Source organism: Kogia breviceps, chromosome 16 (genome assembly GCF_026419965.1).
Source record: "Kogia breviceps isolate mKogBre1 chromosome 16, mKogBre1 haplotype 1, whole genome shotgun sequence".
Classification (NCBI taxonomy): domain Eukaryota; kingdom Metazoa; phylum Chordata; class Mammalia; order Artiodactyla; family Physeteridae; genus Kogia; species Kogia breviceps.
Window position 1 is genome coordinate 77,458,707 of NC_081325.1, and position 14,892 is coordinate 77,473,598.

General features: G+C 54.7%; 1 protein-coding gene across 11 annotated transcripts in view; it reads left to right on the plus strand.

The window, feature by feature from the left end:
* Positions 1-11,418, plus strand: part of ARHGEF7 (Rho guanine nucleotide exchange factor 7) — a 125,565-nt gene extending 114,147 nt beyond the window's left edge. For 9 of the 11 annotated variants that reach the window (XM_059041914.2, XM_059041922.2, XM_067016870.1 and 6 more), the window contains 3 exons: positions 7,352-7,451; positions 7,710-7,764; positions 8,720-11,418. In XM_059041914.2, coding sequence (XP_058897897.1) covers positions 7,352-7,451; positions 7,710-7,764; positions 8,720-8,842 — 278 coding nt within the window. In that variant the 3' untranslated portion in view covers positions 8,843-11,418. Of the gene's footprint in view, positions 1-5,365; positions 6,428-7,351; positions 7,452-7,709; positions 7,765-8,719 lie in introns of all 11 variants that reach the window. The other 2 variants (XR_010837298.1, XM_067016867.1) reach the window with 2 other exon arrangements.
* The last annotated feature ends 3,474 nt before the right edge of the window (positions 11,419-14,892 follow it).

The following is a 14,892-nucleotide window of genomic DNA, read 5'->3' on the forward strand; positions in this document are numbered from 1 at the left end:
TGTGTCTGGACGCGGCGACCCAGTAGCTGTGGAGAGATGAGAAGAAGAGCCGTGTGCCTCGAGAGCGCCAGTGCGGATCACACGGCCGGGTGCCGGGCTGCCCCGGGGCCCCGGGCGCCGCCAGGAGCCTCTGTCGGCGCGGCGGCGCGCGGGGGCCCGAGCGGGCGACGGGCGGCCGGCTCCGCGGCCCCGCTTCTCCGCGGCCGGGGCCCCCGCGCGCCGCCGCGCCAGACGTCCCGCAGTTGGAGGGGTTTCTCCCGAGAGGCACGTGGCGAGCCTGTGCCGCCGCCGCGAAGGGTGAAAGGCCAGCCCCGAGCGCGCGCGTCAGGCCGCGTCGGGCCGGTGGGTGAGCCGAGCCCGCAGGCGGCGCTCCCGGCATCCGCGTCCGAGCTCACCGCCCGCGGCGGGCGCGTCGCTTCCTTCCGGCAACGGCTGCGTGAGGCTCCCCTGACGGCACCCGGTGGAACGGCACCCTCTCGTGATCGTAACGGGGTGATGAGTCGCCCGAAAACGTGCCGAGTTGCCACGCAGCTCGCCTGCAGGAACGTCTCCGAGTCGGAGGCGCTCCCCCCTCCCCTGGGATTTGTTGTGCGGAGACCTCACCGCCCTCCCTCAGGCCGATTTCTGCTTCGGAAAGAACCGAATGCCTGTCGCATGCGGCGGGGGCGCTCGGTCCGCAGCGGGTCCGCGCTGGAGAGGAGAGCGCGGTCCCTCCCGCGCACGCCTGCCTTGGTGTCCAGGTGGGGCCGGAGGTTGCGTGTTAGGGACTCCTTGAAACCAGCTTCAGAAAGCGAGATGCCGTCATAACCGGGAGGAACATTTTCTCCTCCCTTCAGGGTGGCTGTGACCCTCTGCTCCCGCCACACCTCCCCCGCCGAAACCATGTGTTCGGTGTTCTGACCTTGTCTGCACAGAGCGGCGCTGCTGTGCTCCGCCCTGTGTCGGGGAGCTGGCCCCACTGCTCACAGCCCGGGCGGGGGGCCCGCCCTCCCTCTCGGCAGGAGGGCCCCCCCATTGTTTAGGGAGCCGCACCCTCCGGACTGCGTGCAGGGAGGTGGTTAGGGAAAGCAGGAAATCCAAGCGTCTGTCTGTTCCCAGGTAGCTACTGAACTACTTACGCCATCCGGGGGTTTCCTATGTTTGTATCAGTTAGTATGAATAAGAGAGTTGAGGAGCAATCTTTTACTATTAGTCGGAGCCCAGTGTTCACCTGTGTGGTAGACAGGGGTTTATACACGTTCAGCCAACTAGCAGATGGGATCGTGGGAGAAATACGCTGACCCCAAGGTTCACATACTTAATATCATGCAGTGAATTTAGAAGCGTTTTGTTTTACTTTATATCACATCCAGTAGTACAGTGCAGCTTTTCTGATACTCACAGTAGAGGGTCTTCTGTTTGCTTGGAGACTGTGATAGCGTGCGTTGGCGTACACGCCTCGGCCATGCCGTAGTGAGTTTGGGTTCTCGTGTCGTGGGCTGTGTGCACCACAGCTGCTGCACTTGGGTTTCTCTTTAACACCGAGTGTCATTTGGGTTGTCCTGATGAGACATTTTCGTCGATATTCTATACACCAAAGTTTTGACATTTTCTCATCATTCCTTTTTGTGCCACTTAAAGCCGTTTTGACGATGATTTTTTTGTTGATGCTAAGATCACTGCAGAATAACAACCTGGCTGTTTGTTCGCTTGGATTTTTGTTCTCATGTCTGTGGCACCATTGGCTCTTGTGACCTGGTTGGGAGTATTAGTGCCACTGGCTTGAAAACAGTTGTCATGGGGCAGTGGTGATGGGGCGCACCCCAAGGCCAGCGTTTCTACTTCTGTGGGGCTTCAGTCACGCTGAAATAGTACCTTACCTTTACGCAATTCTGTAATATCTATGTGTACAGTTAGTATTGTAACGAAAGGGTGAAGAAGCTGAACTAGAAGGTAGGTTTCAGCCATCACCAGGCGCTTTGGCAAATGGCCTAAACGGTGTTCCCATTGAATTGACCCTTGCCACAAGTATATAAGCTATATTAATTACGTGTTTTGCATAAAATTGCGAAAACACAGTGATTTGTATATAGTGGTATAAGACCTTGAAAAAAATCTATATGTTGTGCTTTCTATTTGTGAGCGGGAAAGCCACTTCCGTCGGGTGACTGCCGTTTGAGACTCGGTGGGATGTGTACCTGAGTGTCGCTTTGTACTGTACAGTATATGCATATTGTTCGTGGTTGCATATGGCAATGAAGTGTTTGTTTTATATATAAAGACATCTGTTATGTACAGTTGAAATAAATTTTGCATTTGCTAGCCTGTGGCTTTTAATATTTGTCATGTGGGGTGGAGGGAGTAGCGGAGTTCGCAGTTTAACGCTTGCTGTTTGGATGTAACCTCTTCCACAGGAAGGCCGGGCAGTAGAACACCTTTTATCTGCCTTGATGGCAAAGCTTGCGCTTTCTTGGGTTAAGTGTGTTCTGGACGATGCAAGATGCCTCTATGTATATTTTTATTTCATCTGTTTCCCTCGAATTTTTTTTAAAACAAGTTTTCAATCACTGGGACGTTTGTCTTCAGAAAGAAGAGTGCTCTCTTTTTTGATGGGGGTGGGGACGTGTGCATAAACGGAGAAAAGCCCCGACTTGAATGTTTCTTACCGAGTCTGAGGCCAGTTTTTAATTTTTGTTTGGTAAAGTGCATGTCCAGCCGACTAGGAAAAGCAGAATGAAAGGAAAACAAGTACCTGTGGCAGGTATGGGGCCAGGACAAGGTGCAAATGATAAACAAATGCACATCACTCTCTAAAGAGGGTCCTCGTGTTTTTGTTTTTGTTTTTTTAAGAAAAATGAATTAGAAGCTTATCATAGCCATAAATAACAAAGTGGCCTTTTGGAGAGATTTTACTAAGTAGATTTTTTTTTTTTTAATGTAACATTTTGTTTCATTCTGAAGTTACTTCAGTTTCTGTTGAGTATAATTAGACGCAGATTTTAGAAAGATTAGGAATTTAAGAAGTCATGTGAATTTTGCTACAAATGTGCTGGACCGCTGGCTAGATAAGCAGATGTTCTCTTCTGACAGACCTACCCTGTTTCTGGGCTCTCAGTGCAGGCCAACCCCCTCGCGGGGGCAGACGCTCTGCACGCGCCCTGGGTTTGAGAGCCGCAGGCCATCTGATGAGGCACCAGGTGGCAGTCTGACCACCACCACGGCACCCTGGGTTGAGGCCCTCTCCTTGCTGCCTGGCCAGGTCCTCTGTCCAGGATGTGGGAGTGCTGCACCCATCTGTGTTTCTCAACCTAAGGTCCACAGTTCTCTGGGGACCTGTGACTGTTTTAGGGGCCAGTTTTCTGAGCGTGTCTCCAGCGTCTGGGTCACACAGCTGAGTGAGTTCATGTCCCCCAGCACCTGCTCCATCTCCAGCTGAGGGCACAGAGCGGCCCCTTCTGGTGGCGGTGCGGAACTGCCGCGTCCTTGTCAGCGGGCGTGGGTGGCTGGGTTGGCGCTAATGATTATTATTTCTTTGTATTCATCCCCATCCTGAACAACAACAAAGCCAACCAGCACTCGTGCGTGCGTGTGTGCGTGCGTGCGTGCGTGCGTGCGCGTGCGCATAGACACAGGCGGGATTATAGGCCAGTCCAGCACTCCTCAAACTGTTAACCAGAAAACTGCAAAATGTTAATATTGGTGATGAGGCGGGGGGAGTTCAGCACTCACACAAGTTTAGGAAGTGCTGAATTCAAGCTAAATGGGTATTTTTACTGAAAACCTTAAGCTAGACGTGCATCGTGAATCTCCAGGAAGTGGCTACAGCATTCAGCATTTTCCAAAATTACTTGTTGCAGAAGCCCAGTTATATCTCTTGGAAGCACAGAACTTTGTGTTTAGTACAGAGTTTGGGAAACACAGATCTTGAGTGTGCTGGAACATCCGTGAACACACTCATCTGTGTCTCGGCCCCTTTTAGAGGATTTTAAATAATGTGAGCGAGTAGTCTCTGGTAGTTCTGCTGTTAAATGATTTTTTCCAACCTAACCAACTCAGAGAAAACATGCTGCGGTACCTTTAAAAATACTAAAATGATCTTTGAGCGAGCTTGTTAAGTCTATCTACTCTCTAGAACTTGGTTCTTATAGAAATAGTCAACTTATTTATAAACCTGGCTGGAGAATATTCCTTTGTTGTTTTACTGAAAGACTATCAATTGTTTTCAGTTGTTTTACAAAAAATATGTTCTGTTGCAACTAGGAGGCCCATGGATTTCTATTCAGGCTGATAAATAATCTTCCTTTACAAGCCTCCCCGCTCACCATCCAATCCATAAGTGACATTTTTCACCGCGGCACGTTTCAGGAGCCCAGCAGTTAGTACGTCCTGTCTCTAACGTAACATTCTCATACTTAAATTTTGTCGCCTCCTTGTGTGCGTTAAGTGTATTGGCAAAAATAAGAACCACGTCTTTCTTGCTCGTGCAGCTCTTGAACCAGTTCCCACACATTTATTAGTTCCCCTGATTCAGTCACATGGCACAGTGGAGTGCAAGGCTTTTATATTTACGAATTCATCTGGTAAAAGGTATGTGTAAGATGCAGCTTTTAAAGTAACCCCCAGAACAGCTCCGCAGAGGTGGTTGGTTTTGTTGTTCTCTCTTAACGGGTGGTGGAATTGAGGCTCCGCGGATCGGTGACAGGCCTGAGTTTATCGAGACCCACAGACCCGCGAGAGTGAGTCCCTGCAGCCCCGGGCCCCGCACGACAGCCCGCTGCGCTCCGACCCGCGCTTCACAGAGTGGACATCCCTCGTGATTCTGTTCTGTGTGTCATTTGAAGAATTTACTGCTGCAAACACGTAATGTAAATAGGTTGCCTAGGAAGCTAGAAGATGCAAAAGTAATTGAAATACATGGAATTTAGTCTTCCCTAAAGCACTGTTATGTAAGAAAACATTTCCAACCTGTTGTCCCATTAGCTAGTTCACGTGAAGAAATGTTGTATTAGAAACTGAACGTGACAGATACACCACGGGTAGCTCTTGATCTGGCTGTAAAACAGCACCGTCTGGGCGCAAAGCAGGTGGCAGCGGGAACGCTCAGGAGCTAAGCGGTCTGATGTCACCTGCCTGCCTCTCTTTCCAGGGGAAACTAAGTGGGCCCCTCCACTGTCCGTCCGTGTGGTACGCACCTCTGAATCTTTAGGAATCCTTGTCTCTTTTTAAGGAAAGTAACCTGAGTTCACTTTTCCTGATAAAAACACGGGTAGCATTTGCGTTTGTGTTGGAAGCACAGGAACTTCTCGGCCTTCAGAGTTCTTAACCTGGCAGCGTCCCTGTGCTTCCTCCGTCGTGTGTTTCACGTGCGCGTTTCCTTCTTAAGCAGCGCTTTCCCACGTGGCCCAGACGTCCCAGAAGCACTTCCCGTTTACTGAGAAAGGCCTGGGAGACGCCGTGCCCGGAGCAGCCGACGGCTGTCAGTGTGCCGAAGCCTTTCAGCGTGTGTCCCTCTGTGGGCCCATGTCGTGAGGGACGTCGCCTTCTGTCTGAGAAGTCGCCCCCTGGCCGCGCAGGTCACTGTGCTGGGGGGGGGTGTGTGAGCCGGGCACCACCCCTTCCCCCCGGCAGCCAGAGCTGCAGCTACAGGGCCCACACCTCGGTGTGAACACGAAGGCACTAGCGGAGGGTCGTCTTTGAAATAGCAATCGACAAACTTAAGGACAGATATGCTCCGATACGCCAGCTCGTTACGGCTTGCGACAGAATTCTAAGTACTGCCTATGATTATAATACGGAAGTTCTGCTCAGGACGCATAAAGCCCTTCCTTTACTGGTGTAAGGTACCTATTTATCTGTCTAGAAGTTCGTACTGTGTAACATGGAATTGTCCTTGCCCACCCAGAGCTGAAGCTTCCTCTGCCTGAGACAGCAAAGGAGGAGGAGGAGGTCAGCGTCCAAGCGGCCTTCCCAGCCTGTGGGGCGGGGATGGAGCCGGGCCCTGCAGACGCAGGGGGCATGTGGGAAGGCCCCCGGGGCCGGTAAATGGCCGTCCTCCTCTCCACGTCATGAGCTGCCCTGGGGGTGACGGACGTGCTCTCTGGATGTCAGGAGCATCGAATGAGTCTCTTGTCATTAGGCTTTGACAGTAATCATCAGCCCTGTTCTGTTCAGAGGAGTAGAAGCTTGCAGTAAAACGCTGGTGAAACCATTAAGTCCTGTCCTGAAAACGTGTGTTATATGGAATGTCCCCACGACGTGAGGATGCACAAGTGCCATCTGACAATGTGACAGACCTTTGGGAGGGCACACTGAGGGTAAAGCGGAAGAAAAACAAGATCAAGCAAGCTGAACCGCCATCCCCGTGATTAACGAGCATGTCTCCAACGTCACGTGTGTTTTAATGGAGAGAAGCTGCGTTTATCACAACACCAGTCGCAGTGGGTCTGTGGTGGGTTCTGTCCTTCCTCGAATGTGCATCTGTTGCGATTTCACAAAAATATAAATGATACATGTTAGTGCTGTGTAGTATAACCTTTTAAAAAGTTTATTTTCTTCCTTGCACCCTTAAATAAGATTGGATTCTCGTTTTTCACCTTTTGAAACGGTTGGGTCTCCCAGTTAATTTCTGAAGTGCTTATTCTGCAGTAAGTGTTTATCAGGCTGCTGTCCTGGGTAAGCTTTTGTGCTGGATCTTGGTTAAATGGCAGAAACATTCCTCTGATATTGTAAACAGTTTGCTTCCTTCCTTTTGGAAAAACGTTTATATGCCAGGGAATGTAAATAAAGCTTTCCTAAGAGAACCAAGTAATACACTGCACTTTTCTTAACCATGTGCTGTAACATCGTTAGCCGTTGCTGTGGAGCTACGTGTCATGAGGGCCAGTTCATTGACTTGATAAACAGTCGGTATATGTCTACTGCATACGATCCGATGGGTCTTTGTAAAATTCCTGGAATAAAATGGCAGAGAATTTGGTTGATACGAATATCCCTAAAAAGCTCGAATATTTCCTCCAAAGTATCCAGGGCAATGTGGTCAGAACCTTCTGTTGAAAGTCTCAGGGTTTAAAAGATCCATAGTCCAGATTAAGAAACTGAAGCTTAATAAATTACAAAAAAAAAAGCGAATGTTTCCTCTCCTGTGCCATGCTTTAGGCATGGAGAAGGCGGGGTCAGTACACAGAGGTAGAGGGAGTTTTTAAGAGTTGCCCTTCCCTCTTTTACCTGGAAAATATGTATTTTTTAACATACTGGAATTAACACCTGGAATTTAACATTAATAGTTAAGTAGTGTTGTATAGTCAAGTTCTTTTTTGTAGTTCTGCCATGGTATTTACCTGAGGGTGTTTTGTTTTGTTTTAAATGATGATAGGTTCACGCAAAGAATCCGCACCACAAGTTTTGCTTCCAGAAGAAGAGAAAATTATAGTTGAAGAAACTAAAAGTAACGGTCAGACAGTGATAGAAGAAAAGTAAGCTGTATTCCAGTGCTTTAAAGCGGGCGGGGGAGGGGGGTTTTCGGGGGAGGGGGAGCACCGGCTTCAGGATGGTTCCAGGAGGGCCAGGGTGCGGGCTCTCTGGCTGGGGTCCGTGCCCCTGTGCGCAGAAGTGGGCCTCCCCGGACCGAGGGCCTGGGCGTGCAGGGCAGGTGGGCAGCATGTGCGTCCGGGGAGGCTCCGGGCGTCCCCTCTGACCCGGTCCTTGTTCAGGGCGCCTCCTCTTCTGTCTAGGAGCCTCGTCGACACCGTGTACGCACTAAAGGATGAAGTCCAGGAGCTAAGACAGGTGGGTCGTCGTCTGTCATTAATCTTCCTTTTTAACGGGGGAAGAGAGGAAAACACGGCGTTAGAAGTGAATCCAGCTGTCGTGCGGAGAAGAGAGCCTGACTCTCTCAGTATCCCGATTTCAGAAGCAGGACAACAGCTGGTCTTCTGTAAACGTGATAGACCAGGAGGTGAATCTTTAACGTGGCTTTCTTTTCGCTGCACTGTTTTTGACATCATAAACCATCCTAGATGCTGCTGGAATAATCAGGCAAGAGACCTGAAATTCCATCTAGTTAAAACAGTTCGCTAGGTCCCCACCGCGGCCGTTCTCTGCCACTTTCTGGTGCGACAAACGCGTGGTCCTTGTTCTTGAGAAGGCACGTCAGAAAGTCAGTTAAGCCTGGGTATAGCCAGCCAAGCGTACCGCGTGTGTCTGTGTCAGCGGCTTTGGTGTCCGAGGAGGGGAGGCCGAGGGGAAGCCTGAGGACACAGCGCGGCCCGGGCCGGGCGGACGGCGGGCGCAACAGCCACCTGCTCAGAGCTGCCCTCGGCCGCGTCCCCCGTGCGGGGCGCTTCCTGGCTCTCAGCAGCCGCGTAGGTCTGGGCGTGCGGGGAGCGACGGGTCCTAACTCACTCAGTCTCTGTTGCCCCCCTTCTTGTAGAACTCTGTAGATGGGCCATCGCAGACGCGGAAGGAGTAGGAGGGACGCGAGGGGTGCCTTTTGTTATTTTCAGCCGTTCGCTTATTCTCTGGTTCACGGTCACAAGCGGGGGGCGCCCACTTGTAACGTGGTGCCCAGGAGCAGCCGTGCGTCCATCGGACACTGGGGGGGTCCCGGCCACCGTGCCCCTGGCCACGGCGCAGGGCGGTCCCAGCCCAGGATTCCTTCCAGTGAGGCCCCAGGTCTCCTGGGGGAGGGGGTCCGCTTCAGCACCGAAGGCGGTTAATACCCGGTGGTCTGCTTCACTTACAGGATAACAAGAAGATGAAGAAATCTCTGGAGGAGGAGCAGAGAGCCCGCAAAGACCTGGAAAAGCTGGTGAGGAAGGTTCTAAAGAACATGAACGATCCCGCTTGGGATGAGACCAACCTCTAAGGAACGTCCCGGGCTCTTTCTCGAAGATCGGTTACGAGACCCAAAGCCGGAGCCCCGTGACCACAACCGAGTGACTCTCAGGACCGCAGAGCAGGGCTGCACGGAAGTCCTCTTGCCTTCTGTGCGTAGAAAAGCTGCAGCCGATCACGGCCGTGGCGTCCCTGAAGAACCAGCGTGAGGTATAGACGCCGAGGCCGGACTGTGCTGCCTTCCTCTCAACATCTCAGTACCTCATTTTGCAATAAGTGCAGTGACTGCGTCTGGTCTTTCAGGCTTTGATTGAATATATATAAATGTTACATATACGTTGCCTGTAAATGCTCCATTTTAAATGCGTATCCGTGGTGGTTGTGTCTGGGCTGATGCCTGTGCTGCAGTGTCCCTCCACTAACCTCTCTGGTCCCGTGCACTGGGACGCGTGCTCACGCACTCGTGGGAAGCAGAGTCTGGAGAGCGCACGGGTGTTTCTGGGAGATGCCTGCTCTGTTCTCCGCCGCCGCGGTGCTCCAAAAACGCCTCCCACCGCAGTCTGCCCGAACGACTCGCCTTGTTCGTACCTGCGAGACACCTTCATCCCGCTGGAGAGTCTCCTGGTAAAGCACTGTCGCAGTCACTGGCGTGCGGCACTCCGGCTGAACTCGGGGGTCTGGGCCTCAGCCCCGAACCCGAGGAATCGTGTGCGTCCAGCAACAGGTGTGCACGCGTCCGCTTCTTGTGAACACCTGAGCGTCGGAGGGTATCCGGCCCGCTGGGGGGGACTGACGTGTAGGCTGGTTTAATAAGTTGGCCACGGGCTTCCCTGGTGGCGCAGCGGTTGAGGGTCCGCCTGCCGACGCAGGGGACACAGGTTCGTGCCCCGGTCCGGGAAGATCCCACGTGTCGCGGGGCGGCTGGGCCCGTGAGCCGTGGCCGCCGAGCCTGCGCGTCCGGAGCCTGTGCTCCGCAACGGGAGAGGCCACAGCGGTGAGAGGCCCGGGTACCGCAAAAAAAAAAAAAAAAAATCAAGTTGGCCAGGTGCACTGTTTTGTATCCCCCCCTCCCATCCTGAGAGAGCAAGCTCACTAGAGCCTGTAAATAAAGTGTGTTATTTATTACACGTCGCCACAGCCCGCGAGGCTGAGCTGTCCTGCGGGTGGCGTTTCGGTGTGAGGCCAGTCTAACCCCGAGACCTGCTCTCCCGTTGGGTGCAGCAGGCAGGCCTTCCGTGATCGCTGGAAAGGCAGTGTTTCCACTGCTTCAGCAAGAATGAAGCAATACACACCTGAGATTGCCCGAAGGCGTGGGAGCTGAGATGTGCCCCTCGCCCCGTCCCACCTCCACCCCGGTGTCCAGATGGCAGGGGCCACAGAGGAGGAAGCCTGTCCTATCCGCAGCCCCGGGCAGGAAGCCCGGCCTCGGGTCCAGCGGACTCCTGTGCTCTGCCCCCTGCTCTTCTGAAGAGCCCGTTTTTAAAGTGAGATAATCTTTTACAGAGAACAAGTGTCGTGTCTTTAAAAACCAGAATATCCCAGCACCTTGCGTCGGAGACATCTCAGAAATGCCCACGTGGCACCAGATATGACTCTGTGAGCTGTGCCCTTTCACCGCATCGGACTGTCTGATGTCCCCGAGCTGGGCGGCGTGGTCCCCGTGGTCCTCGGCCCACGGCCTCCCAGGCTCCCCGGCTCGGCCGTTACCTGCTCAGCGGCTGTGCCTGGGGCCCGACGTCGACCTGCCCACACTCGACCTTGCTACGAGAATTGCCAACTTCCTGTACTTAGCGTTGTGTTCATTAGTGCTGGGGCCAGAAGAGATTGTCTCGAGGGTGTTTTGGTAAGCCCTGTTTTTACAGTAATATCTTTCGATGATGCGTGAGACATCGCAGTGGGGAACAGTCCAGTTCGAGTGCACTGAAGTTCGCCGTCTCGAGCAAATTCTCACTCAGGAACCATTCGTCACCTGATCTCTGCAGCACTTTGTGACGGCAGTGTTGCCGCCAGCATCCTGGGACGGGGCTCTTGCAGATCCTGCCTTACCTATTGGTTTTAGCACCCCTTCTCCTGAAGGGGTGACCGTTGACATGCTTGTGTAATGCATTACCTTTTCTTCCCGTGGATCCAAGGTTTGACTAAGCTTTTGAGGGAGCAGAGAGGAGGCGTCTGAGCAGCTCTTTCTAAAAACCTGCCCTGTCGTGAATGGACTGCCGGCACCCGTTTCTCCGTGTGACCTTCTGAGGGGCCGGTGGCGGGGGGAAAGGGGACGTCAGGAAGGGGCCACCTGCCTGCCGGAGTCCCCTCTGCTCCCACCTTTTGTGGATGAGGAGACGAAGCCATGGCCTCGCCTGGGACGGGAAGCGCTTGGAGGCGAGCGCGGCCCTGGGACGCGTGCGGTGGGACGTGCCGGCCCGCGTGCGCCTCCGCTGTGGCCTCCCGAGCCCCCCCCCCCCCGCCCCGGCCCTGCCCTCATTTCTCCGACCTGCGGGGTCCCCGTTCACAGCTGTGGGGACACTTCACGAAATGCCACAGGCGGTGTCCTGGCCTTGACTACTCATGCTACATTGTTGTAATTATTAAACTATTTTTCTTATGTTACAGACATGTCACTTTATCTGTGATGTGTTTTTTTCGTGTGTGTGTGTGCGTTACCTTTACACTTTCTTTTGATTTTTATATCTTAAAATTCTGGTTTGAACTTTTGACACTGGAAAATACCACATTTGCCTTTAAAGTCTAGGGTTTGGGAACACCGGAAGATAAGTAGAAATAGAAAACAAAGTTTGGGGGCAGGAGGTGGAAGCAAAGGCAGCGAGGCGCGGCCTCCGCTTCGCCTGCCGCCCGCGGACCGCGGCTCCCGTTCCGGGAGCTCCCGGTGAACCGAGCGGGGGGGGGGCTCGACGGCCGAGCGCCGATCTCTGGGTTCTGTGGGTCCTTCTAGGGGGGTCGCGTGGCAAACGAAGCGGCCTCTGGGATGCGGCCTCGCCTTCCCCCGCACGTCACCCCGTTTAAGGAGGCCAGAAACCCGTGTTCGGGGGAGAAGCCGGGCGGGGCGGGGCCGAGGGTTCCGGGCGCCCCTCCTTCCCCGGCGCTTCCACCCTCGACCCGAGGACGGCGCTGGTGGCACAGCTGTCGTCGCAGGCGCCGTGGCTTAAGGGAACGTTCGGGTAACTCGGGAGCCGGGGTCTGTCTCGTTTCGGTCGGGTCTCAGGGAGACGAGCGGTGGACGTGTGTCTCGGCGGACAGCCCAGTCTGCCTGTCTGTCCCTGTGTGCGCGGTCCTCGGGGTCCTCTGCTCAGGCCCCGGCCCTGCAGACGGCTGGCCTGCGGGGCGCGAGGACAGACCGCAGGCCCCTGCAGCTGCGCGCTGCCGCCTCCCCCGAGGACCCGCAGCCGTGTGACCGGGGCCTAGAAACCTCCCCCGAGTTCTAAGGTCTCCGCGGAACTGGACAAGATCCTCGGGGGAGCGTTGGACGTGATGTCCTTCCCAGCTGTACGGTGCCAGGTCCCCAGCAAAGGGAGCGAGGGAGGGTTAAATGCCGCCCGAAACGTCCTGACGCGTTCACGTCGACGCCACGGGCTCCACGATGACCTCGCCACGGGGGGCGGGGGTTGCGGGGGGGGTGGGCTGTGGCGGCGTTTCCCCGCCCGCCCCCGTGAGGCTCGTGTTGGCCCCCGTGGGCCTGTCACCGAGTTCCCCCTTTACCCGGCAGCAGTGAGCAGCCCGCAGTCTGCCGTCCCGTCCCCGCGAGGTTCCTGCCCAGCACAGGTTCCCAGGGCGCGGTGGGTGGGGCTGCCCCCCGCCCTGCTCCCCGGCGCCCGCGGGGCCACCGCGCCGGCTGGGGCAGGCCGGGGGGGCAGGGCGGCGGGCCCTGCGTTACCTCCTTAGTCACCGGGGGACCCCGCATTGTTCTGTGTGTGTGTCATCAACTTGACATTGTCGCGTTCAGAAATGTAATTCATCCCGGATCTGCGTTTCAAAGTGAAATGTGTGTGATGCGCAATGAAAACCGTAACAAAACCCACGACGCAAACCCGCGAGCTCCCCCCTCCCTGCCCCGCGTTCCTTCAAGCCAGAGGGGGCTGTGTACCCGGGTAACGTCGGTGTGTGTCTGCTTTGCAGTGTGCGACATCCCTCTGTACGACATATGTGACTACAGTGTCACCAGAGATCGGTGCAGGGAGCTCGGGTGCTGCTTTTAGAAAGGCATCTGCTGTGAGAAGGCCGTTCCCAGTAAGTATCCGGCCAGGCCCGCGCTGGTGGACAAAGCCACACGGGCCCAGAATGGCCCGCTTCCCTCTCCCTCCGGGGTCTCCGTTGCTGTTCGGGCCTCTTTCTCTGTTCCCTGGTCACATCGCCCTGCTCGGTGCAGCCGTAGGAGAGACGGCTCTGAGGGCCTGGGCCTGGGACTTCAGCCACCAGAGACAGTCCACTCCTGGGTGGGCCAGGCGTGCTGTTGAAGAGGCTTATTTGAGGTCCCTCCATCCTGGGGGGCGGCGAGGGGGTGTCGAAACCTGCGTTGGAGGAGACGGCCCTGCAAAAGCAGCTGGCTCGGGGCGGGGCCCCCGCGGCTGTGCGCGAGGGGAGGCCTGACCCAGGCGGGAGCTGGAGCCCTGAGGACCCAGGACAGACCCCCGACTGGGGTCAGGATGAAACTCAGACCTGACACTGAGCTCTGCTGCCGGCCCCTGAAGCCCAGGATGTGCCTGGCGAGGTGGAACTAGTAGGGGGGCCTGGGATGGGGAGGGGGCCCGAGCTGCGGGGGAGGCCGGACCCTCCCAGTCAAGGCAGCGAGGGAGGCACCCGGGACTCAGAGGGCAGCAGGAGGGGCGAGGGGGGAGGAGGAGGAGGTGAGCTGTGTCTCCTGGCCCAGAAGCGGTGCTCTAACTATGCGTCTTCTGGATACTTGCCCACACTTCTGCCTCTGGAATGGGCTACATCAGTATTTCCAAACACTCAAATTCGACTTGATGGTTGATGCTTTTCCTTGCCCTGTATGCGTCCCTTTCAGAAACGGGGGTGAGGGCTCTAGGACTTTTGGGAAGGGGTAAACACGTCCCTGGAAGAGGGCAGCCTGCAGGAGACCTCACCGGGGAGGAGGAACGTGTCCCCAGATACAGAAAGCTGTCTGTGGACCCTCAGCTCCGATGCTCTGGGAAATGTGTCCTGTACCCTCCTCCGCCCTCACCCCCCGGAGGTCAAGGGCACAGCTGTGTCCTGTGACTTTCCGGGATTTCTTCTTCCCTTGTTTCTCCTCTGCGGTCCCAGCTGGACTCAGCCGCCCACCCCCAAGGCCTGCCTTCTCGTTCCTGGACACGGGAAGTCAGAAACATTACCCTCGGGGCAGCCCCATCCCACAGACTCAAAACCTTCCACCAGCTCCTTCAAGAAGTGATATTCTGGGCCAAACAAGAAGCTAAAGCATCGGCAAGATCCGGGTTCAGCCAAAGGGAGAGCATTGTCTTCCTTCATGGTGAAGATTTGGTGCGTAGGGCCAAAGCGGAGGCAGTTTAGCTGAAAAAGAGGCAGATAATGGAGGCCACAGCGAACACTCCTCATAGCTGGGAGGGTTTTCTGGTGACAATTTCTCCTTCAGATTTTGAGTTAGAAGGACTTGGGACCAGATCTCCTTACTCCACCTCCAGGGACCCCAGCACCCCTATGGTCCCACACCCCTTCCCCTGTACCTGAAGATAGAAGCAATTGGAAGTTACCTCCTTTGGTTGTTATTTTTACTGAGCTAGAACTCTCATGCCGTAAAATTCACCCTTTTGAAGTGTATAATTCAGTGACTTTTAGTATATTCACAAAGTTAGACACTATAAATTCCAGAACATTTTCATTATCCCCAAAAGAAACCTGCACCCATTAAACCATCACCCTATTCCCCTCCCCCTCCAGTCCCTGGTAACCACCAATCTGTGTTTATGGATCTACCTGTTCTGGACATTTCATATAAATGGAGTCATACCATATGGGGTGGCCTTTTGTGTCTGGCTTCTTTCACTTACATAATGTTTTCAGGGTTCATCTATGATGTACCATGTGTCAGTACTTCATTCCTTTTTATGGCTGAAT